The following is a 25,577-nucleotide window of genomic DNA, read 5'->3' as shown; positions in this document are numbered from 1 at the left end:
GACATTGTGATATATCGGTATATTGCAATATTTACCTGGGGATATTTTGCGATGTTGAAAACCAGATATTGCCCAGCCCTACTTGTAGTTAAACTGAAATCAAGAAACCATGTATACTTGAGAGAACAAAAAGCCCCTCAATATAATCTGCAGAAGAGAGCAAATGTTTATAACAGTATATGACGGGAGGGGGGGAATTAAAAAACACATACACACACTGCAATAGTTGATGATGTGGAATATTTTATTAAGTGCTAATGAGCCCGTGAACAGTTGACTGGACATTAGGGATTGAAAGGTCAAAGGCTCTTCACGTTTGCCATGCTAAGAAAACTTTTAATACCTGATATCTAGGGCTATTACCCTTATGTGAAACTGAGAGGTGTTGAATGAGTGAAGGAAGGCACCTCGCAGTACTCCTGTTCTACCTACTACAAATATTCTGGGAGCCACTGACCACATTCTTTCTGCTTATCTTTTGTCACAAGATCACATTGAACGTCTGATGGCTTTCATTAGAGGAGAGACATTTTTAGCTCTGAACTCCGTAAACAAAGAGGCTAAATCCATATCTTTTGCAGTTCCAACCAGCTGGAAGGTGAAGTTCTGGAGCAGAGTACTGAAGAACAGGAAGAGCTCCATTCGCGCCAAGGCTTCCCCAACGCATGCCCGCTTCCCTGGCAAAGAAAAAGAAGGCACAGCTAACCAGTAACCCAAAAATCTACACAGTGCACAGGAAACCTAGGACTCAGCTCCATTAGTCAAAAAAATAACGTGTTGAATGTGTTATAACCATGCAACACCAGATGGTGGTGGAGAGCAAAAATCCTTTTCTATGCAATTAAATCATATAACAATTTAATTTCTGACTTATTTATAGCTTTATATTTCCTGTGTGCAGATCCACCCCTAGTGAATTCATGCAGTGTTGGTTTGGGGGACTGGAAATACTAATGCACCCCCAAAAATGTACTGCAGCTAGAGTATAGTATATTGAGTCACATTATGGGAAAAGGTGAGGAATACTAAAATCAAGACTAAATCAAGAGTAAGACTAAGACTAAGACTAATAATATTATGATTGGCCTGAAGTAGGCATGGGGAGACATGAGATTCAGTTCACATTTAAAGCTCAGTCTATCAAATGCGCCCTTTCTGAAACCATATGAGAACGGAAACACAACCAATCTTCAAAATTTTCACTTCTACAAATTTTCTGATGCAGTACTCCAACCACAGAATGGGAGGAATTCAACTTCATGTTTTCCAAACATTCCAGTTTATTTACCCTTTTCTAGCTCCACACTGCATGCACAGTGACTCCTGACCCAGATGTACTTTAATTTTTTTCAAACAATATCATATGTTTTTGTGCCATCCCCTACTCACAGAAAATACCAGGGAGGGAAATATAATTACAAGACTGGCATGTCCAATCAGGGAATGCTTTATAGGTCTCTCATTTTACTTCAAATCACAGTGCCTTTGTGAGAAGAAGCCTATTAGAAGATGGACAGAGGGCACTGCCTGCTTTTAAAAAGTGGTGCATGCCATCAGCTTACAACAGGGTGCCATGTAATCCTTCAGGGAAATTGCAAAACATGGGGTCTGTTGACGGCTCAAAACAATCCCACTGTCAAGGGAAATGATGTTGTTTCACTTTCTTTCCAGAGATATTGTACAGAAAAATAAATGGCTGGTCCTATGTAGGGGCAGACATTTCTCTTTCCATACACTGTCTTTTGAAAGAAAGTGGAAATGGCATTGTTTGCACATAAGTTACCACAGGCTCATATAGTTACCTGCCGAAAAGGCTATTAAGGCATCTTTCTTCTTGAACTGGCCTTTCTCATCCAAGAAATGTCCAGGATTGAACTGTTCTGGAGTCTCCCACTGGAGAGGGTCACGGTGCACAGTTGTGAACATTGGAGCAACAGCTGTGCCCTTCAGGGATAGAAGACGGCAGATTTACATTTTTGGTCTCAATTCATGACTATCTAGGAAATAGCCATACTATGATAAAATGATAAAATGGGGATGCTAACTTAGAAGAATGGGATTCCACTAGGGATCAGCGGATTTATTCTGTTCCACTCCTGTATTAGTCCATAAGTACACACTGCCTTACATTCCACTCCAATCAATATGACCAGTAGAATTCCTTTTTAAGAAATTATGAAACTGGAGCATAAATAGCTTGCTGCATCTATCAGCTCCTTTCGGGGGCAGATGGATCATTATAGTTCTGTTCTGTGACAGTTCCACCAGCTTTCAGTCATAATTCTGCTCCATCCCATCAGACAATTTCTGTTTTAAAACCTCACCAAACACTAGCATTTATATTCTACATCTTTTTGTATGCACTTTCCCCTAAAATACACATTTATGTACCCATTCTCAATCTAAAATATATTTTTGTGTGCTTTATTCTGTGCTTCTGTGTGCATTTTCCCACTAAACCATTGATTTTAGTACACATTTTCCCCATAAAAGATACATTTTGTATGCATAGTTCTGTGAAATACTAATTCCGTTGGTTCATTTTAAAATGTGAACCGAACAAACAAAATTCTCCTCTATCACTAGTTCCTTCAGCTCATTTGTTTAGGCCAACAAAATCACTACTGATCTCCACTACTGATCTCCACTACTGATCTCCACTACTGATCTCCACTACTGATCTCCACTACTGATCTCCACTACTGATCTCCACTACTGATCTCATCCCTGCCTCCATGAGGGCAGTCCAGGGCCATTTATACAATCAGTTCCTAGAACTGCTCCATTTCTTCTCCACAATTATCATGGCAAAATGCTGGGCCATCATACCTTAGGGAAGGTGAACCCCCTGAATTTTGTATCACAAGACGTTGTACGGGGAATGGTCTCATTAATTGATGGTGGGTATCGTAGAACCTCATGGATAACTGCATTGGTGAAAGGCATCCTCACACGATCTTCCATGCTAGGGGCACGGGTGGCACTCATCACCTCATCAATTTCCTGTTGGACTTTTGCTGTAATGAAAAAGACTCGAGAGATTTATTTCCTGGATTCAGATTCTGCTTCTCATCTGACAGAGTGAAAAACTCAGGGACTCTCCGACATCATGAAAACTCATGCCAACACAAATTCTCCTCTTGAGTGATTTCCACTCATTCCTCTGTGTCTTACCACCTTGTTGATCTCCTGCTGGACTTTTCCTGTAACAAATATCATTTGGAAAATGTGCTTCCAGAATTCTGAGGTCCCTCCTCTTCTGGCTATGTTTCTACCCCTGGACATAAGTGCCATTTGAAGACACCAAGGAGCCCTCAAAACCTTTTCGTGTTAAACTTCTCTGGGGTATCTGAATACCTTGAATATGTGGCAGCTTAGCCATCACCATGAGGCCAGAGATCAAGGCAAAGCTTGTGGTTCCTGTCCCAGCCAAAAAAAGTCCAAACACTGTCATGACAAGGTTTTCGGTTCTGAAGGTGTCACTAGCAGACTTTTGTTCCTATGAGGCAGAGGGAAGGGGGGGGGGGAGAGAGAAAACTTCACTATAAAGAAAGATGGCAAAATGGAGACACCTTAGCCTGTTTGAATGAGCATCATGGGTGAAATCCTGCACTCACCCCAAGAGGTGTTTAATCCAATCACATGTATTTAAAATAGAATTACTTTTGAAATATAAAGAAAAGTACTTGCATATCATTGCATTACAAACGTGTTGTTTGATTACTGGAATGTTAGAGCTAACCAAGATTATATACAGTGGTACCTCTGGTTAAGAACTTAATTCATTCTGGAGGTCCCTTCTTAACCTGAAACTGTTCTTCACCTGAAGCACCACTTTAGCTAATGGGGCCTCCCGCTGCTGCTGCGCTGCCACCGCACGATTTCTGCTCTCATCCTGAAGCAAAGTTCTTAACCCGAGGTACTATTTTTGAGTTTGTAACCTGAAGCATCTGTAACCTTAAGCGTCTGTAACCCGAGGTACCACTGTATATCTGAAAATATATGGGATCAGAAATTATAGGAGTGATGGCAGTAAAAAAAAGAGTAACTTGTTATGTATTTTTGTTTGGGCAAAGTAGCTGTCCATGGTACTCATATAGGCTGTAAAGTGAGTGAACCAATTTTACTTTTATCGTAAGCACTTGCATTGTTTAGTACAACATTAAGCATAGACTTTAACACTGGGCACAGGATACCTCAGCCTAATGAATAATGATAATAATTAAAAATGTCTTGCAAGGAGTGGCCGAGAGAAGTTGCAAGGGGAGGAGGCAAAGACAGAGGGGCACTCTGGTTGGCCTGGTATCCCTTCCCCACATGGACTAGGACATAACTGGGCACCAATGCCTGTGCAACTAAATTTTTTGACCCACATACCTTCTCAGACTTGATAAGGAAACAATCAATATAGTCACGGATGTTCTGAGGATCCAGCGTCTGCCTGTGTACTTTCACATTCTCATGGAAGAAAGCACACAACTCATCACAATCAGAAAAAATCTTTTGGTGTCTTCCAGGAAAGTAGTCCAATATTTTAGGGACAGCAGAGTACAGCTGAAATGAAGATAACACATACAGCCTTAAATATTGCAAATCCATCTTTTTATACTATGCCACTAAGATTCTGGCTGAAAAGTGATAAAGCAGTTGTTGTTTTTAATCACTTATTTTGGAAATCCAGCAGGAACTGTTGAGCTTCTGGTTCATTTTACCTCATGATGATGGGGATGATGGGGCTTCCCTTGAAGATGATTGAGAAATGTCAACTGGTCCAAAATCCAGGTTACTGGTTCAGGTTCTATTTAAGTTTCACATAACCTCTGTTTTAAAAAAGCTGCACACATTGTCAATTTGTTTCTGGGCCCAATTCAATGTGTTAATATTAGTTTTTAAAGCCCTAAATGACTCAGGCTCCAATTACCTTAAAAAAATTATTTTTTCCTTTCCTGCAGACTTCCTCAGGTGCTAAGAGTGGCAGAGGGGACCCTATGCCTCTATAGATGTACAAATGTGCCCTTGCAATGTTTACAGTTATACTGCATCCAGAGGGAAATGGTGGCCAGGCAAATGGGAGGGGGGGAGCAATGGCAAAGTAAAAGGGGTGGGGTCAGGAAAGGAAAGGAAAGGGAGATCTGCTGCTATTGGTGAACAGCCCAGGTAAGTCTTCCAACTTTTCTGCTGCCTGCCCTGCTCAAGGGTCCAGTTTCTCCCCTGAAATCACTGGAACTTTGTGATTGTGTCAATTTCCATCTCAACCCTGTCGAAGACATTTTCAGAACATTATTTTCATCTGATAGTTAGTCAGGCACACATTTGTGAACCCTTCATGCCATCGTTCATACTCCAACAAGCTAGGTTTTGTTTTTCCTTTTCCTGATAGTGAGGAAAATGTTTGCAACTCAGAAGGAACAACCTACCAGTCCCAAGATAGTACGAAAAAGGCCAACTTCGTCCTCTATAATGCGTTGGTGCTTTAGGAAGGTCTTGTCTGCATAGTCAAAGCGAGTCCCAAAGATGACTGACGAGATCACATTGGAAACAGCGGATGTGATTCTAGTTGTTGGATCAAAGCCCTGTCCTGTAGGAGGAACTGAAGACAGTCAGCAAGGCCTGATGAAAGTGGACCCCACCATCTTCAGACCCCAATACAAAATTAAGTCTAAAAACTGTTTAAACAGCTTAAGCCTGGTTGATTGAATTTCCATCAGTCCCAAGAACCAAATGTTTAAGAAATTAAAAGTAGTAGTAAAGTGCACAGCTGTACCCCTGACACCGACCTGATGTGAGGCCTGAATCTGGGTCCACAAATTGGCTCTGACCCAATATTCAGGGCAACCTGGGCAACACTCAAATTGTATCCAATCCTAAATCAATTCTGGGGGCTGTGCTATTTTTTATTTTTAAACTGCAATTAAACATAATTTTTGGGAGGTGAGAGGCAGAAAAAGAGGCACTGGGTTTACTTCTCCCCCCCACCACCACCACCTACCCCATCCACAGTCCAAATAATCATTTCTTTGCTGTAACATTCCACTTAATTAACTTATCTGATGCTTATTCTGCTAGCATTGCCTGCAGCAGAGTTTCAGGTGGTGCACAAGGCCATGTTGGCACTAAATAAAAATAAGCCCAACAACTTTCACTGAAACAATTTGCACACAGTATGTTCTTCAGTGTGCACACCTAAGAAGTGTAGGTAGACTCTCTCGCATTACTGGATTAGTGAAATATTACGGTGGAAGTACAACACATGAGTTGGGGTTCACATGAGCATGGAGAGAGTTGAAAGGACAAATGGGAAAAGCTTGCCTCCCTGCTGCCACTGAGCCCGACAGCCACATATTCTAACTATGTCAGAAACTTACATACTATAAGTGCCCATTCCTATATTCAATTTAATAAATATCATCTCCTTGCCCTGGTATAGTGCTTTCTCAGTTTTATTTTTTAATGAGCTAGATTACCTTTTGTAGCCGCCAGTGCCTCCACCAGGCAAACAGCTTCCTCCTGCACCCTCTCAGACATTGATCTCTTCCCCATTCCAAAGTCTCTCAGTGTCATAACCGTGAATCTGCGCAGCTCTTTCCATTCTATGTCACTAGAGTTGACTATCCCTGGGGGGGAAAAGAGGTGAACGTCATTTTCTCAGTTCTTGACCTAACAGGAACCAGCAGGAAGTTTCTACATGAAAAGGTGGTTCTGGTGCTTTCCACCTTAAAATTATATCCCCATTTGTAGTTACAATCCGGCAACTAATTGTTGCCCCCAAGAGCCCAGTCCTTTGTTGTGTAAGGGATTTTTGTTTCTTTGGTTGAATAATTATGTCCAGTGCTACATAACAAAGTAAATAATGGATGGTAAGAGGCATGGCATCACCCTCTTGCCTGCCTGTAGCCCACACTGTTGGCTGCAGTTGGGGTGGGAAGGTGAAATCATGTCACCCATGTTCAGAATGACATGCTATTGGCACAGGAGAGAGGTAGCAACGAATAAGGTTGCTATTTTCAGTTTGCAGACTCAAGAAATGGGTGGTGTTTCTTTATTTTTTAAAGTGATTGCGTAGGGGACAGCTTCCCTGGATCTTTGGGGGGAATTGATTTTCAAAAATGGTTCTTTGGAGAAGCAAGCCAAAGCAAAAAATAATGCCTTGCTTGATAATGTTTGTCTTTCTTTTCTTTCTTTCCTAGACATGATGCTAATTATCATGCACATTTTGGGGGACTGAATTACAAATCAAAGTAGAGCTAAACTATACATAAAGAATAAGAAGAAATAGCCTACCGTGGCCTTTGGTCACTCGATCAATGATGGGGCTGTTAATACGCCCACCAAACGCTTCAGCATGATCCACCAGAGCATCTTTTACCACATCAAATCCACAAAGCACGACCATAGGTTTGGGTCCCATCCAGATTGTGAACATAGGGCCATATTTCTCAACCAGCTGAAGGCACAAAGAAAGTGTTACACAATGAAACTTCTTTTGGAGTAATTAACTTAAGGAATGGTTGCAATATCTCTTAGGGCACCTGCAGCTTGTTTTGTGTTGGGTTTTGCAGGCATATGCTGCAACATGTTGCTGATGCAGTAAATGCACATTAGTGGCAGAATTCCGCTTTATTAGTTGTTCCCCAATACTTCCTGAGTGTTATTACATTATTGCCATCTGGAGGGATACTGTCAAGGTTCAGGGAATCCTATCCCTCCCCCAGTGGCAGCCAAAAAAGCAGATAACAAGAAGAGTCCTCACCACGTAATTTATTCAGTATTCACACAGAGAAAGGAATGTAGTGCCTATTAAATAATGGCATTGCTCCAAGTAAATTCCAACCCCTCTATCTTTCTTATCCTACGTCATCCCTGCGCCGACTGATCTGGGCTTTCTGCCTCTGAGCATTCTGTTCTACTACTCTCAATGCATGCCTAGTCCTGGGAGAGGGTGGCTCAGGAATGCTTTTCAAAGACCCTGAGTCTGTCAGCTGTCTCTCCCCCAGTGTTTCTTCCTGCTGTTCCTCTCCCAATATTCCCCAGCATTTCCCCTCTGCAGTCTCTGAACTATGCCCTTCTGCAAATCACTGTTCTAAATCTATACTGTCCTCCTGTTCTCGGGAAGGTTCGGGGGGTGGTCCCCACCATTCCTCCTCAGTCCAGACCCTGACAGGTACATTTATTTATTTCATAAAATTTACATCCATACATTGTATATACTGTAGTGCAACAAAAGCCACACACACTTGAACATTTGGGCTATAACAAGCTACATGATTTGAACAGGAAGCTATGGGACGTGCACTGACTGGAACAAAACAGTGTGTCCACCTCAGAACTTTTGCAAGTGCAAACAGTATTGGAAACAGGATTGCGTATAACTACTCCAATGTCATCATGAGTACAAATAATCATGAATGCGCAATAAAAAGGACACCTGGATGGCTCCTGGGAGAATGGGCTGCTAGAACGCTGTTGTTCCTGAATGAGGAGGAACCACATTTAGAACTGCCTCCATAAAAGAAAGAGAGTCTTGTGAAATGAATCCTATGTTCAGCCACACCATCTTCATCAGGTGTTTGATTCACTTTGCAAGACAGGCACATGAAGAAAAGAAATTTAGCTGCCCCTTTAACAGGTATGACACTGCAATAGGTGTCCCATCACACATTTCAGTATGATCAACCACTGCTTCATATGTCTAAAGCATAACCATATAATTATGTCCAGGCCAATCAATGAACACGGGGCCATGCTTCTTGACATACTGCCTGGTTCTGCTTCAGCTTGTTATTTATCACATTTGGTTAAAGGTAAAGGTACCCCTGACCATTAGGTCCAGTAGCAGAAGACTCTGGGGTTGCAGTGCTCATCTCTTACTATAGGCCGAGGAAGCCAGCGTTTGTCCACAGACAGCTTCCGGGTCATGTGGCCAGCATGACTAAGCCGCTTCTGGCAAACCAGAGCAGTGCACGGAAAAGCCGTTTACCTTCCCGCTGGAGCGGTAACTATTTATCTACTTGCACTGGTGTGCTTTCGAACTGCTAGGTGGGCAGGAGCTGGGACTGAACAACAGGAGCTCACCCCGTCACAGGGATTCAAACCGCCAACCTTCCGATCGGCAAGCCCTAAGCTCAGTGTTTTAGACTGCAGCGCCACCCGCATCCCTCACATTTGGTTACAACTACCGTAAGTGATCTTCTAACAATTATGTGGATTACAGTACAATACTGTTATGGATTACAGTACAATTATTTACTCCCATGTGACCTGCCAACCACAAACAGGGTTTTAAATTGTGTAGGAGTCTGCATGAGTAGTGGAGAGCTTTTCACATGTTATAGGTATCATGCACTGGAAGGGACAGGGCTTTGCAATGTGCCTACACTACCCTTTGACTGGTTGTGTTTACACATACAGCCAAATACAGCTAGCTTGCAACTTAATGGTTTCAAAATTCCATGTTGGAAACCACCCTGTGATCCTCAAATGATGAGCAGTATAGAAATTTAATAAATAAATAAAAATGAAATGAAGTAAAAATCTAATCTGCTGCTGCTGTGCTTTTTCTAAATGAATATTGCTATTTCATTGCAAGAGGGATTCAAGCACATACCAAAATCTTGGGACTATGCAGTTAACATAATCCTAGTGCAACAAATCTACTTCTTTAAAAAATGGACTTTTGCTTGTTGGAAAGTAATGGGAAAATGTATTGAAAAGCATGGGGTGAATAAATGACTATAGACAACCTGCAAGCTAACCAGAATGAATGAAGAATGAATGAATGCTCATTATCATAGAACCACCCTGCAAGCAAATCAGAACAAATGTGTGATTGATATATAGAGATATAGAGATATAGAGATATAGAGATAGATATAGATATATCTTATTTTTCCATCTATAGGACGCCCCCATGTATAAGACACCCCCTATTTTTTGGGACTCCGATATAAGGAAATGGGAGAAGATGGATACGTGCATAAGACGCCCCCAAATTTTTGACATTATTTTTTATGGTAACTTCTGTTTAAGCTTTGTGAAAGCAAATCAGAATGAATGCTGAATAAACCAATTGTCTGGAGGGATCTTAAGTTGATTCAGGGAAGCTCTAAAGAGCATGCAAAATAGACACATGCCAACAGTAAACAAAACCTAGTAAAATCAAGTAATAAACAGTACAAATAAAAATAAGGAAGCAGAAATCTGGGCCTCTTCAAAGCATGCCTTTATTATAAGGAAGAATGGAAAAGTATATAAGCAAGCTAGGGAACAATTAACCTTCTGTCCTTCTTCTACACATTGCTTCATTCCAGACAATGGTTGTTTATGCCGTGCCACAGGGACAAAGGAACAGAGAGAAACCACAACAAGAAACGGTTTTACCTTTGAATAGTTTTTGTTCAGAGGCATGACATCTTTCTGCAGCAGGTTCCCCAGGAAGAACCAGGGAGTGGGGCCTGGAGGTAGCTGGCTTTTCTCCTTGTACATTTTTAAGGAATAGAAAATGAAGATGAAGAGAACCCAGAGAAGGAACAGAGCTCCTGTTACAGCCACTTCCATCTTCCTTGAAGGCTCTTCTTTTGGTCAAATATATCCAGGAAACTACTAAAGAAAGTCAAGGTGAAAACACAGCTGCTTATTAGAGCCCCAGCCAAACCCCAACTCCAACCTTCTCCAAATAATCTTAGTTCTTTTATTTCCAGTATGTGTTCCATTAGGAAAGGTGGGTTAATCATCAACATAAGCTCTAGACCTGGGCTGAAAATAGGTTAATTTCTATGTCTTCAACATCAAGGTTGGGTACAGACTTACATGTTACTGACAACAATGTACATTTTCTTTAACACAACAATGAAATAATATTTTAAAACCATAATATCCATGTTCAAACACCACCACCCTCCCATCACTGACAACCTCACCTTTTTATCCATCAAGGGGCATCCTAATGCTGGTAAGGATGATAGGCCAGACCCCTCGGTGAGTAGATTCCTAGTCAGATCTGAACTGGCATCTCCCGATTTCAACCAGCATCTAAAAGTAATTGCTCTACTTCACAGCAAATAAATTCTGAATATGCCACCAAGTTTTGACTGAAATCAAGTGAGCCACGCACCCACCCTGAAAGGAAATATAATGACTTTTCATCTATGTTGTAACACACTGTCCGGAAACTGTGTTACAACACGGATAGTGAAGCAATAACCCTTGTGAAAAGAAGCATTAATTTATACTGCATGGTACAAATAACCAATGTGCAATCAATATCTGATATTGAAAACACTGTTGATATTTGGTGCATTCATACTTCATTTTCAGTCACGTTCCCCTGCCCTCACCACCAGTAAACAAGTTTCTTACCCGATGCATTTTCCAGCTTGGGCATAAGATATGGATGAAGGAAACAGAATATTTTTGTAGTAAGTTAATATATTTGAGAAATACTTATTGTCATGCCTGCCTCTAGAACATTTTCATATCAATTAAAAATTAGGGCTAAGGTTTCTTTGTGGAAAAACTCCTGAGTAATCTTATTGAGCCTTAAAATATTTTTGTTATCTCAACAAAACATGTAAATAAACTTTGCAAAACAGGGTGGTCCGAGGGTCACATGTAGCCCTCAAGGTCCTTTTTGGTGGCCCTTGGCAACATCTGATGGCCCCCCAGCACTCAAATTCCTTCCCAAAGTCAGGTAAGCAAGGCCCTGGGCTTTAGGAAGGAGGCATGAAGGTCGGCTCTGACAGGGTCCCAGAGTCCTCCTGTCTCCATCACAAAGCCTAGTTAGTGCTTTTCCAACTTTGAAAAGGAAGTGGGAGGGCTCTAGAATGCTGCCAGAGCCTCACGCCTAGTGCCATGCTTAGGCAGCATGAGGGCTGGTGGGGGGTTGTCAAATTTTGGGCTCACTCACCCCTTCTGTGCATCAAGGCAGTGAGTGGCCCACAGGTTCTATGTCAAAACACTCTTGCCACCCATTTGGAATAAAAAGTTGGACCACTCTGGCATAGAACAACATCATTCATGAAAAACAGACTGATGGATATGAATTGAAACTAGAAGCATAAAAGCAACAGACACAGAAACAATAAGCCCATTGACCACTCACATACATGGTCCATTTCCATAACCAAGTGTGAAAGACTACGTAAATGTCAGATTAAGCTATACATGTGAAGATATTCATTTATATTGGGTGAAGAACCCATGGTCCTCCAGATGCAGCTGGACTTCAACTCCCATCATCCTATATCATTGTCCCTGCTGGCTGGGGGTTAAGGGTGGAATCCAATAACACTTGGAGGGTCACCAGTTCCATGCCCCTGGTTCATGGGGGGGGGGGTGAGAGAGAGAGAGAGTTAGTGGACAGGGGAAGAACATTTCTCTTGCTGTGAAATTTAAATGAAGTTGAAATTTAATCCAAGCCAGAGGAAGCAGGGGAAACTTAAACTTTCCTCTCCTTCAAGGGTTCTTCCCCTCAAAAGTATTTACTGGCATCTATAGCATTAAGTAACAGGTAGAAATGTGCTCTGTCAGTTCTTCTACGCCTGCGGTGAGAAAACCTTTCAGGTAATTCTAACTTCCTTAGGCACATGTTTTCCTGCAATGTTTTAGAGAATGGAGGTAGGGGAGAGAAGAAGCATATTCTTGAGCAAGAAACCCAAAAGATGCTTCCTGCCTTATGTAACAAAGTGGCAGAGAGGGGAAGTGGGAAAGAACAACCCCTGACCCCAAGCAAGTAAACCTGCTCACCTGGGCATCTTCTATATAATTATCTCTTACATTCTTGGTAGCTAAGCACAAGTCCCTGTGGCAACCCAAGTGTGCAAGAATAATCAGTCAAGAGAATAGACATATTCCTTTTGAGGGTGGGCAATAGCATTAAAAGTAAATTTTAAATCAAAGGCAGGAAGTAGAGACAGAACGTATCTTATTCTCATAAAATGAATTGGAACAGTTGTGTGGCATGACAACATGACCCAGAGACAAAAGCACAATTCTAAAAAGTTTAGGATGACAAGAAAATACTTCAAGATAGGCAGTCCTTACAGACCCTCCAAGTTTCCCTATTTTCCAGGAACAATCCTTAGGACGTCCCTATTTTCATCAGAGAAATGTTGGAGAGTATGGAGTTATGCGACCCCCGAATGAAGGAGATGTAATTTTACAACCTTTAGAAGACATCTGAAAGTAGCCCTGGATAGATTTATTATGGTTTTTTATATGTTGGAAGTCAGTCAGCAACCCAGTCAGATAGATGGGGTATAAATATGGTGGTGGTGGTGGTGGTGGTGGTGGTGATGGTGGTGGTGATGGTGATGGTCCTAACAATATTTATAGTTTTCCAAGGTGCATCAAAATCTTTACCATTTTATATGTCTGTCTTTTATTAGAATGCACAAGATATGAAATATAAAACTTATGCATTTTAAGACTTTAAAGCGTGTGCAGAGTCAAATACAGAGCAACTGTAACACATCTCTTTACCAACGTATTCCTGTCTCAGGGATACTTTTAACAATCAACATTGACAGTGGTCTAGCAATCATCACAATGGCCTTTAGCAGTCAATGATACACCCAGAAGAGGAATTTGTGTTGAGACATGGTGGTATGGTTTCAAATGTAGCATTCATATTTAGGTCCAACTTGGATATATTCGTTAAACATCTTCAAATGTGCCACTAAAGCTTTGGCTCTACCTACCTTCTCAGATCTGAAAAGGAAGCAGTCAATATAGTCATGGGGGTTTGGGGCATCCATTGTCTATGTGGGGAACTCCACTGTCTCATGGATGAAGGCACACAGTTTTTCACAATCAGCTATATTTTTTTGTCTTACAGGCAGGTAGTCCATTATTCTGGGAATGATGTACATCTGAAATTGAGATGATATGCACAGTCTTAGATATTTTGAATATTTTTAGTGCACCCCAAAAAAGTTCTGGCTGAATACCCCAAACAGTCATAGAGCAGCTTTTAAAATGACTTACAGTATATAGAAAATTGAGCAGGAACTTTGGAGCATCCGCTTCATGACACCTCACTTCTTAAGGGATGCTTATTAGAAAGCCCTTTATAACTTGTTGTAACTGATGATCTAGGCTTGGTTCCTCAGGTTAGCAACTCATCCCACTGAGATGTATGACTGTGCCACAGTCTGTTCCAATATTCATTTGCACTCTCACCCAGCATTTTCCATTCCACTATTACTGGTGTCTTTTGCACAAGTCTTCTTTTCCTTTTCATTGTCTGGTGATGAAAAATACATGTAATTTTAATGTATATTGCTGCACCTGATAAACATGCATATCTTAGCCATCAACGGATATTTACAAATCAATTTCCTTCCCTGGGTGCACCCATTCAAAGATAATTACTTTTCAAGTGATTCCTCCAACATCCCTAGATGCTACCCATCCCATCTTATTTGTCTCCTTCTTCCAGAAGCTGGAATACCAGATGTGCTTGACCAGGGGTGCCAACTTGAATGAAATATTGCAGGGGCCCAGGAAAGCCCCGCCCCACATCATTGATCACATGACACAGTGTGTGCACACGATTTGCATGGCAATGCCCATCAACTTGGCAGGGTTGAATGGTTTATTTAAATACAGTGGTACCTTGGGTTACATACGCTTCAGGTTACATACGCTTCAGGTTACAGACTCCGCTAACCCAGAAATAGTACCTCAGGTTAAGAACTTTGCTTCAGGATGAGAACAGAAATCATGCGTCAGCGGCGCGGCGGCAGCAGGAGGCCCCATTAGCTAAAGTGGTGCTTCAGGTTAAGAACAGTTTCAGGTTAAGAACGGACCTCCGGAACGAATTAAGTACTTAACCCGAGGTACCACTATATTAAGGTTCATTATTGTTTCACAAAATATGTATCTCTTTAAAGGCCAGAGTAAATATCATGACCTAGTTTTACAGCTGTGAAGCAGTATAGCAGGTGCTGTTAATTTGTGTTAATCAAGCTGTGTCAGCAATTGGGTATAGTATATAAAGAGCAGCGTGTACCTCTCTCAGTACCCTGGTGAATGGGTCATACTTATAGAGTTAATGTAAGAGGAGTTTTTATTTTTGTAATTAAAGCCAAGCAAAAGATATTTTTGTGTTTCTTCATGGTTTCCTGAACGTGTGGTCTCTCCAGCATTCTTTCTGCAGTGCAATTAATTTGCTAAATATGCAACACTACATGGACTGCTTGACTACAAATCCTGCTTGTGGCCTATTTTCATCCTCATCTGTTTGATACAGAACCTGGACCCATTGCAAGAGATGAATGGCAATGGAGAGAGTTTATAGGCCGACAACTGTATGCTGGAAATCATCCTACCAATAATTCCAGCCGTAATCATTGAATTTAGAATTGTATCTTAAAAGGAAATGGGAAACTGCTTGGTCTCAGCAGGAAATGACACTCTAGATCTTGGGTCTGAGTCCAAATGGCCCCTGTTTTTCTGGCCCCATTTATTGTCTTTGGAAATTGGAGGTGATTTCCTTGAGGTTTATGAAGGACAATGAAATTCAGGAAAGCAGATAGGAATCCATAGCAGCAATCATTCTCTCTATTCCCCCTCCCTTTCCAACACACGTTCATTTTTACAAGCACTGCTCTTTCTTCAATAGCTGAGGTACTATTTTCTTCAGCCAGAGAAACTTGTATGCAACATTGTTCTGGGGTGGAGAATGCTGGTTGACATCCACCCCATATTGGTGGCTGCATTTTTTTTTTTAAGTGGCTGTTATTTTCCCTTCACAGTACTCAACAATCACACCGCACCCAGGGGAAATGATGGTCAGGCCAGGCCACTAAAAAAAAGGGGGCATTCCTACTGCTACCATCATTAGCTGTGGCAAATAAAAGGGGTAGGAGCAGCAAAATAAGATCTGGTGCTCATGGTGAGCAACCCAACAATGTCTTTGTATCATTCATAATTGGATGCCTGAATACATCTTTTAATGGTTTTGGAGTCTTGGAGTCTCATAGCTACTGAAGCCATAAACAGAAATCTCTGCTTTGGGGCGTGCTTATAACTTCATGGAGCCAACTGCTGACCTCATCACAATGTCAGCAATGTCTAGGCAACACGATGACCATGTACATACGCAATAGACAATCTTTATAGAGGAGGTTGGAGGAGGTTGGAGGATGGATGGCGGCTAACAGATTGAGGTTGAATCCTGACAAGACAGAAGTACTGTTTTTGGGGGACAGGAGGCGGGCAGGTGTGGAGGATTCCCTGGTCTTGAATGGGGTAACTGTGCCCCTGAAGGACCAGGTGCGCAGCCAGGGAGTCATTTTGGACTCACAGCTGTCCATGGAGGCACAGGTCAAATCTGTGTCCAGGGCAGCTGTTTACCAGCTCCATCTGATACGTAGGCTGAGACCCTATCTGCCTGCGGACTGTCTCGCCAGAGTGGTGCATGCTCTGGTTATCTCCCGCTTGGACTACTGCAATGCACTCTACGTGGGGCTACCTTTGAAGGTGACTCGGAAACTACAACTAATCCAGAATGCAGCAGCTAGACTGGTGACTGGGGGCGGCCGCCAAGACCATATAACACCGGTCTTGAAAGACCTACATTGGCTCCCAGTATGTTTCCGAGCACAATTCAAAGTGTTGGTGCTGACCTTTAAAGCCCTAAATGGCCTCGGTCCAGTATACCTGAAGGAGCGTCTCCACCCCCATCATTCTGCCTGGACGCTGAGGTCCAGCGCCGAGGGCCTTCTGACGGTTCCCTCATTGCGAGAAGCAAAGCTACAGGGAACCAGGCAGAGGGCCTTCTCGGTAGTGGCGCCCGCCCTGTGGAACGCCCTTCCAGCAGATGTCAAACCGACTACCTGACATTCAGAAGACATCTTAAGGCAGCCCTGTTCAGGGAAGTTTTTAACGTGTGATATTTTACTGTATTTTTGGTTTTTATGGAAGCCGCCCAGAGTGGCTGGGGAGGCCCAGCCAGATGGGTGGGGTATAAATAAATTATTATTATTATTATTATTATTATTATTATTATTATAGAATTCCTTCAAACCATAACAAGTACAAAATGAAATCTTTAGTCTAAAGTCTCTGAAAACCTTTAAATGAAGTGAGGTACCAGACTTTGTGTGATGATAGACATTCTGTGAAGCTTTGTGTATTCAGCAAATATGATGTCCAACACTGAACAGTGATTCCAGATATTGACTACTGTTTTGTAGAATTCTTCATCAGCATGGTGGGAGGATATAGAATTGCTTCATAAACTGAAAATAAAATTTTACAAACGATGACCTGCATGCACATGCCACTTTACAAAAAATATAATATAAACAGTAATGAAAAATAGTACATACCCCATCTTATATCGAATGAATGTATGCAAATGAAAATATCAAATGCTGTGGAACAGTGCTCATGTAATAATGAAGTCACTGCTACTAACAATATTTTTTGAAAAACATATAAAGCCAACTCCAGGTGGTGCTAAGAACAAGGAGGTTGAGTTTAAAGGTACAGTGCAAAGTAACAGACAATATACAAATAATCAAATGAAACAATTAAGGTCTAACTTGTTATGGTTAGAAGGTACTTGTTATGGGTCTCTTTGCAACACAGGGGTTTGTTTGGCCTCATCGCAATGCCAAGTCTGTTGAAATTTTACAATCCATTCTGAAAATGGATGCTTTCTACAACAAATGTACTTGTGATTCGAGGCCCCTCCCCCCACGCCTGGGGATAAGAAAGACACACGGACACAGTATTTAAGGTTAATGGGCTAGAAAAGGCCACAACTTTATAGATTACAGCATGTGAGAGGTATTGGCTTAGGCATTGGGGAAACCTCAAAGTTCGACTCCGCCCCTCAGGGAGGGGCGAGTCTAAAAGGGGTTAGCCACCAATAGGGGGAGCCTGTTGATGCATTCTACAACAAACGTACTTTTGAACTACAATCCACAGCTGGAGCTTTGCATCAAGCCCTAAATCCACTGCTTTCACCCACAGGAATCACCCCATCTAAGTATCAGAAGAGCTATTGGCATCTCAGCATATGTAATATGATGTAAGATCGTAACAGTCTTTTCCATAGCAAACGGTAGAATGGGCAGAATTCAAGCTCAAGTGCTTCTGTACTTTGACGTATTCTGAGTATCGGGGGATGGAGGAAATGCTATTCATTAGCAATATTATTTCCCCTGAAAATCGGTGTCTGGACTGAATAAATATCACAGTAATCCAGAATGTGGAAGAAATTAACATTGCCAGTTGCTGCTGTTTAACAATATTTCCCCTTTCACTTCATTCTGCTGCAATGGAGTGCAGATGGAACTGAGTTTTAACTTGGAAATGTTTCAAGCAACTTTCCATGTGGCTTCCATTACATAAGAGCCTATTCCTTTTTCTAATTAAGCAAATTCCTTCTCCCTGCCCTGAGGGGCTGCTTTTGGGGTTGAAGGGGTTTTGGAGGGGAGATAAGCTAGACACAAGAGGAGCTTGCATGGTCACCATTTCCTCCAGCAGGCAAAGAGCTTCCTCCTGCACTCTCTCAGATATTGATCTCTTCCACATCCCAAAGTACCAAAGATTGGAAATAAAACAACTGACCCTGCTCCCTCCATATTGCCTAACTTTTGGTGCGCAAACCTGAAAGCAAAGAGGTAGAGATCATTTTTCCAGTTTTCATCATAAGAAGAATGAGCAGGATGTCTCTACAAGAGAGGTAGGTTCTTTTGCTTACCCCTTCAAATTATATTTCCCTTTGCGCGCGCGTACACACGCGCGCACACACCGTTATCTCCTTCATCCTTTTTCCTCTTTCATATTTTTTTCAATACTCCCTTGCACACCAATCTCCCTATATTTCCATATCTCTTCCTTTTTCTTATTCTGTAGCCCCGTCTGTGCACACAACCCATACAGATATACAGTAGTATCTCGGGTTAGGTACTTAATTCATTCCAGAGGTCCGTTCTTAACCTGATACTGTTCTTAACCTGAAGCACCACTTTAGCTAATGGGGCCTCCCGCTGCTGCCATGCCACCGGAGCACAATTTCTGTTCTCATCCTGAAGCAAAGTTCTTAACCCGAGGTACTATTTCTGGGTTAGCGGAGTCTGTAACCTGAAGCGTATGTAACACGAGGTACCACTGTATATGTTACTGTATCTTTAAAATTAATAGAATCTTAAGAGCAAGCCTGTCAGTGAGCTTGTTCAATTAGAGAAGGTTAAATTCACTTGATGGATGTACATATATACGGTAGGTGTTGTTTGCAGAGGCGTACGAAGGTCAGGTGGTATCCGGTGTGGAAAGTTTCTTGTCACACACACACACCCCACACACACATTGATTTTTATTTTATTTTTTGCCTGCAAAAATGGTTTTACGTTATTTCATATTTTCTTGCAAAGGAATGTGGAATCTGGGCCTCTGATAACAAGTAGGCAACTATGGACAGATACTTAAATCTGCAGGATGGGTTGTGTTTTGGCCTGTGTTATTTTATTTATATTTATTGTTTGTTTATTTAATAAAAATTATTTTAAAAAACCTGCAAAGTGGTTTACCGAAACAAAAAAACAAAAAAACACCACAGCAGTAAAATCAGGAAAAATTGGCTGTGTATAGGGGTGGGGAGAAGGGAAAGGCAAGGCCTAATCTACTCATATCAGTTAATATCTTGACCCTGCTCCACTGAATTGAAATTTCAGCCTTCACGACATAGGAAAACGGCCAAGTAAACAGCTATTTTCATGGAGGAGGGTCAAGATATTAACTGATAGGCATGAAATTTCATATATAGCTATATAATCCCTAGTGTAGTAAGATAAGACCTTCGGAGCACGCATTTCAAAAAAAAAAAGGTATTTTTATGAACCACCCTAGTAGGGCAGTAATTGTTCCTTGATAATTTGTTACCCCCTCCATGATGGCACCTGGGGCGGGCTCCCCTTTCCTATGCACCTGGCTGTTTGTTTATAAAACATCTCTTCTAAATTACTACAATGAATCTGGAACTTCATGCTAAATACAACACATGGTAAGGTAAAGGTAAAGGTCCATTAGGTCCAGTCGTGAACGACTCTGGGGTTGCGGCGCTCATCTCACTTTATTGGCCAAGGGAGCTGGTGTACAGCTTCCGGGTCATGTGGCCAGCATGACTAAGCCGCTTCTGGCGAACCAGAGCAGTGCACGGAAATGTCATTTACCTTCCCGCTGGAGCGGTACCTATTTATCTACTTGCACTTTGACATGCTTTTGAACTGCTAGGTTGGCAGGAGCAGGGACCGAGCAACGGGAGCTCACCCCGTCGTGGGGATTCGAACCGCCGACCTTCTGATCGGCAAGTACTAGGCTCTGTGGTTTAATCCACAGCGCCGCCCGCGTCCCTAATACTACTTAGGAATGAAGAATATGGGAAGGTACAATGGAATATTTGTGAGCTCCGCATTCTTTCTTTTTAAATATATATTTTATTAGAGATTTCTTGGTTCCTAAAAGTATATGCAATGTCTCTTTTATCAAGTTACATTTTTTACAGATCAGCTTCAGGCAGCTGGGAAATTGAAGAGAGTGTTTAAAACAGTCCCTCCCCCCCCCCCTTTCAGAGTCTCTCCCTCCCTGCTGTATTCAAGCAATGGCAGAAGTGGGGGTGGGGGGATGGAGAGACAATGGACAAAAAATGTGGTTTAAAGGTCTTCCCTTCTTGCTTCCATGCCATGGCTGCTGCTGGTGTGCAACCTGCCTTCTCTTTTGCCCCACCCTGACTGCATGCAAATCCAAAATTGTGGTGCAGCACTACAAATCCTCCAATGTGGGCTGCATCGTGACAGCCGTACATTTTTATGTATATTGGGCATATATTAAATTAATCTAGCTCAGCCTCATAAAAGGGGGAAAGAGGGGGATAGTGTAAACCTCGAACTCCTGCATAGATATGCAAAGTACAAATAAATGTCACACATAGTCATTTGTACCTATACAGTGGTACCTCGGGTTAAGTACTTAATTCATTCCGGAGGTCCGTTCTTAACATGAAACTGTTCTTAACCTGAAGCACCACTTTAGCTAATGGGGCCTCCTGCTGCCACTGTGCTGCAGGAGCACGATTTCTGTTCTCATCCTGAAGCAAAGTTCTTAACCTGAAGCACTATTTCTGGGTTAGCGGAGTCTGTAACCTGAAGCGTATGTAACCTGAAGCATATGTAACCCGAGGTGCCACTGTATATTCTCTTTCTAATAATACAAAAGATGGGGCTATCCTGAGAATCTGTTGGATTATTCAGGACAGACATAAGGAAATACTTCTTCACAGAGCACATAGTTAAACTCTGAAATTTGCTACCAAAAGACAAATGGATGTTAAACAAAATGGGGAGGGGGTTGATAGTATTATTCAGTTTCTGTCTGCTAATGTTGAAAGTCTTAATATAGTACATGGGAAAGGGTAGCAATCAGTTGAGGCCCTTTCACCTCAACGGCATAAAAATATGCATAAACATCATATACTAGTGTAAATTTGCACATACAAAAATATATAAGGGGGAATTGCTTTTAGAAATTATTATATTGGACAAAATTCATATTACAACGCTGGTGAATTTTCATGAGAACCTAAAAAAAAGATGAAAACTGATGTGGAAATATGGAGATATGAACTCAGAATGGGAAACAGAAAAACTGGAATTGACAGATCAGTATCAATTTACAGCGAAATCCTATGCAATGTAGATTCAGAAGCAAGTCCCATATAGCTTAATGTGGCTTCCACCTAGGTTAAGTACGTACGAGATTGCAACCCAAAGCTGTAGCCTGAGACACACTTGAGAATAAGCCCCATTGAACTCAGTGGGACTTACTTCTGAATCTACACTGTATGGGAGTGATATTGCTGTCCCCTCTAACTAGTTCAGAGCAAGCAGAGGATGCATCATCAGATTTCTGCAGGCTTACTTCTAGATTTGTCTGGCAGGGCAAGAAGCCCAGAATAAAAATTAAAATATTAACTGATGCAAAGGACAGAGGTGGATTTGCCCTGCCAGACCTTAAACTTTACTATGAGTCAGCAGCATTTTGCTGGCTGAAAGAATGGCTGCTTCTTGAGAACACAGACATTTTGGATCTAGAAGGTTTTAACAATGTTTTTGGGTGGCATGCATATTTGTGGTACGACAAGGTTAAAGCACATAAAGCATTTAAAAACCATATTGTCAGAAGAGCATTGTTTAATTTCTGGATAAGATATAAAGACTTACTTGAAAACAAAACCCCAAGGTGGTTATCACCAATGGAGGCGAAGGCTCAGAAAAAATTTAATATGGAGGTCAAATGGCCAAAATATTGGGAAATTTTGGAACAAGAAGGAGACAAATTGAAATTGCAGAGTTTTGAGAAATTAAAAGATAAAGTGCGAGACTGGTTTCACTACTATCGGATAATGGAGGCATATAATTTGGATAAGAAAATTGGCTTCCAGGTGGAAAAATCAAAATGAGAAACAGAACTGTTAGAACCTAAAACTAAGACTTTGTCAAAGATGTATAACTTGCTGTTGAAATGGAATACTTAGGATGAAACGGTGAAATCTGCTATGATTAAATGGGCACAAGATGTTGGACATAACATTATGTTTGCTGACTGGGAACAGTTGTGGACCACAGGTATGAAATTTACGGCATGTAATGCCCTAAGAGAGAATATTATGAAAATGATATACAGGTGGATATTGAAAAACAAGGAGGGAAGGCAAGATGGCGGTTAGGGAGCAGCAACCCCACGCTGCTCGCTGATGTTGCAGACAGCTACAGCTTAATATTGCTCGTTCCAAATGCCCTTGCCGTGCCTTTTAGAGCTTTTTAGAGATAGAAGTTTTAGAGCTAGTAGTTTTATTGTCTGTTAAGCTTTAGCTAACACCGACTTTGACTCCAGCCTGAGTGATTTATTACCTCCTTCTCTTATTGGCATTTGGCTGCTGGAGGCTTGCCTACCACAACAAAACATCTCTCCAAGTGCAACTATAACAGAGGAGAGAGGAAGAGAGGAAGAGAGGTACATGACACCAGTCAAGCTTGCAAAAATCTATCATTTGCCCGATAATAAATGTTGGAAATGTAAAGAAACTGAAGGTACATTCTTTCACCTTTGGTGGACGTGCCCAAGGATTAAGGCTTTCTGGGAGATGATTTATAATGAAATGAAAAAGGTACTTAAATATACCTTCCTGAAGAAACCAGAGGCCTTTCTCCTGGGCATGGTCAGCCAATTGGTGCCAAAGAAGGATAGAACTTTCTTTATGTATGCCACAACAGCAGCAAGAATACTCATCGCAAAGTACTGGAAGACACAAGATCTACCCACCCTGGAAGAATGACAGATGAAGGTGATGGACTATATGGAACTGGCAGAAATGACTGGCAGAACCCGAGACCAGGGAGAAGAGTCGGTGGAAGAAGATTGGAAAAAGTTCAAAGATTATTTACAGAAACACTGCAAAATTAATGAATGTTAGAATGATGTTGGATAGAAACTAAGTGGTCTTTTGCTGTAATGCTATAAGGGAATATGAGAAAATGGTTATTAATAGGTTAAAAATAATAATGTTATAATATTTAAAAATTGAAGATTAAGATGAATGAAGAGGGGAGGGATTTGCTGAATTAACAATTGGAACTGGAATACAGAAAAGGAAGGCGTGAGGAGGTCCGGGAAATAGGCAAATGAAAAATATGTGATAGAAAGATTGAATTGCTTTTTAAACTATTTTTATTTTGGTGTTTTTGGGGTTTTTTTGTTTGTTTTTTTCCTTTTATTCTGTAATTTTTCTGAAAATCTTAATAAATATCTTATAAAAAAAATATTTCTGCAGGCTTACATCAGAGTCAAATCAAATTGCTTCCATCAAAACCTCAGGACTGCAATGATTTGCAATTAATGCAGTCTAGTGCTAGCCTTGTAATCAGAAATCACAGCTATGATTAGTTGAACTAGAAAGGAAAAGGAAATGTACCAAGAGAATATAAGAATCCAAAAGATGCTAAGCTATAACGTAAAAACCAGCTTGCAATCATTGATTTTAAAAAAGCAGATACAAGTGGTTTAAATACCTAAATAAAAAAAAAATAAGAAGGGAATCCCCTTCCCTATATACTTACCTGCAGACTGTTGAAGTCCTTTTGCATTCTGGGTGCCACCTTTGCCACCATGATTAAAAGACAGGCAGAGAAGATTGCATATGGGCTATTGCTTCCAGGGGAAAGATCCAAGTAGTTGAGAAGACAATCACTGGGTGGGAGAGACCCAAATGTGGCCCCAGAGAAGCTGGAGGGGAGCTTCTCTGTGCTGCAGAAGAAGGGAAGGAGGAGGCTTGGTCTTCAGGTTGTGACAGGGAAGCAAATAAGGGAAGAGCTGCAACATCTGCTGAGCATGCAGAAGGTCCCAGGTTCAGTCCCAAGCATCTCAAGATAGGGCTGGGCATATTCCTTGCTTGAAACCCCAGAAAGCCACTAGCAGCCTGTGTAGACTGCATTGAACTATCCAGCCCAGTGGTCTGACTGTATAAAGCTGCTACCTACCTTTCTTTCCTAAAATTCAGGGGGAAGTATTTTCTTGTCTTCTGCTGCCATCTCCTGGTATACCATAGAATAGATAGATAGATAGATAGATAGATAGATAGATAGACAGACAGACAGACAGACAGACAGACAGACAGACAGACAGATAGTTTATTACGGTCAAAGACCAGCTCACGTAACATAACAATAAAAACAGCGTTCATAAAGATAAAATATACAATCGGAGCAGATTGCAGCAATAGCTCATGAGTTAAAATTGAGATATATACCGTAGAATGATAAACCACCAAATCTTGCTAAAGGAGAAAAAATGGGCACATCACATCTCCTGTTGCTGTCCTTGGATTGGGCAGATAGTGGCACTTGGTTCCTGCTAACTCTCTAACAGAGTTGGGTTAGCAAAACTTGGAAACTGGCAGTTCTAACTTGGTGTCCAATCAGATCTCTTTCCCCATAATACATTCTAGTCCTGCTGGGACTAGACTACAAAACTACAGCTCTCAGCCTTCCCTACCTCACAGGGCTGCTGTGAATATAAAAGGGGAAAGGGAAGACAATGTTCACAGTCTTGAGCTCCTGGGAGGAGAATCAAGATACAAAGATACAATAAGCAACAAATATGTGCAGTTTCACAGCTCTCAGCAAAACACATACAGTAGTACCTCGAGTTAAGTACTTAATTCGTTCCAGAGGTCCGTTCTTAACCTGAAACTGTTCTTAACCTGAAGCACCACTTTAGCTAATGGGGCCTCCTGCTGCTGCGCCGCCAGAGCACGATTTCTGTACTCATCCTGAAGCAAAGTTCTTAACCCGAGGTACTATTTCTGGGTTAGCGGAGTCTGTAACCTGAAGCATATGTAACCTGAAGTGTATATAACCCGAGGTAATAATAATAATAATTTTTATTTATACCCCGCCCTCCCCAGCCAAGGCCGGGCTCAGAGCGGCTTACAAGCAATAATAAAAACAAGTTGAATGATTACAGCTTAAAAACAAAATTAAAATACAACATTAAAATATTGAAACATTAAA

General features: G+C 41.5%; 1 protein-coding gene across 1 annotated transcript in view; it reads right to left on the bottom strand.

Annotated features, from left to right (window-relative positions):
• The window catches only part of LOC308581483 (uncharacterized protein), a 40,923-nt gene extending 16,410 nt beyond the window's left edge, over positions 1–24,513 (bottom strand). The window contains exons 1-10 of the mRNA XM_081183893.1: positions 24,126–24,513; positions 10,378–11,115; positions 7,282–7,444; positions 6,465–6,614; positions 5,418–5,578; positions 4,378–4,554; positions 3,358–3,499; positions 2,830–3,017; positions 1,803–1,944; positions 494–677 (exon numbers count right to left, since the gene is read on the bottom strand). Coding sequence (XP_081040019.1) covers positions 494–677; positions 1,803–1,944; positions 2,830–3,017; positions 3,358–3,499; positions 4,378–4,554; positions 5,418–5,578; positions 6,465–6,614; positions 7,282–7,444; positions 10,378–10,554 — 1,484 coding nt within the window. The 5' untranslated portion in view covers positions 10,555–11,115; positions 24,126–24,513. The remainder of the gene's footprint in view (positions 1–493; positions 678–1,802; positions 1,945–2,829; positions 3,018–3,357; positions 3,500–4,377; positions 4,555–5,417; positions 5,579–6,464; positions 6,615–7,281; positions 7,445–10,377; positions 11,116–24,125) is intronic.
• Positions 24,514–25,577: the final 1,064 nt, after the last annotated feature.

The sequence above is a fragment of the Podarcis bocagei genome, assembly GCF_964188305.1.
Source record: "Podarcis bocagei genome assembly, chromosome: 2".
In the NCBI taxonomy this organism is placed as follows: domain Eukaryota; kingdom Metazoa; phylum Chordata; class Lepidosauria; order Squamata; family Lacertidae; genus Podarcis; species Podarcis bocagei.
This window is presented reverse-complemented; position numbering and strand designations above follow the sequence as displayed.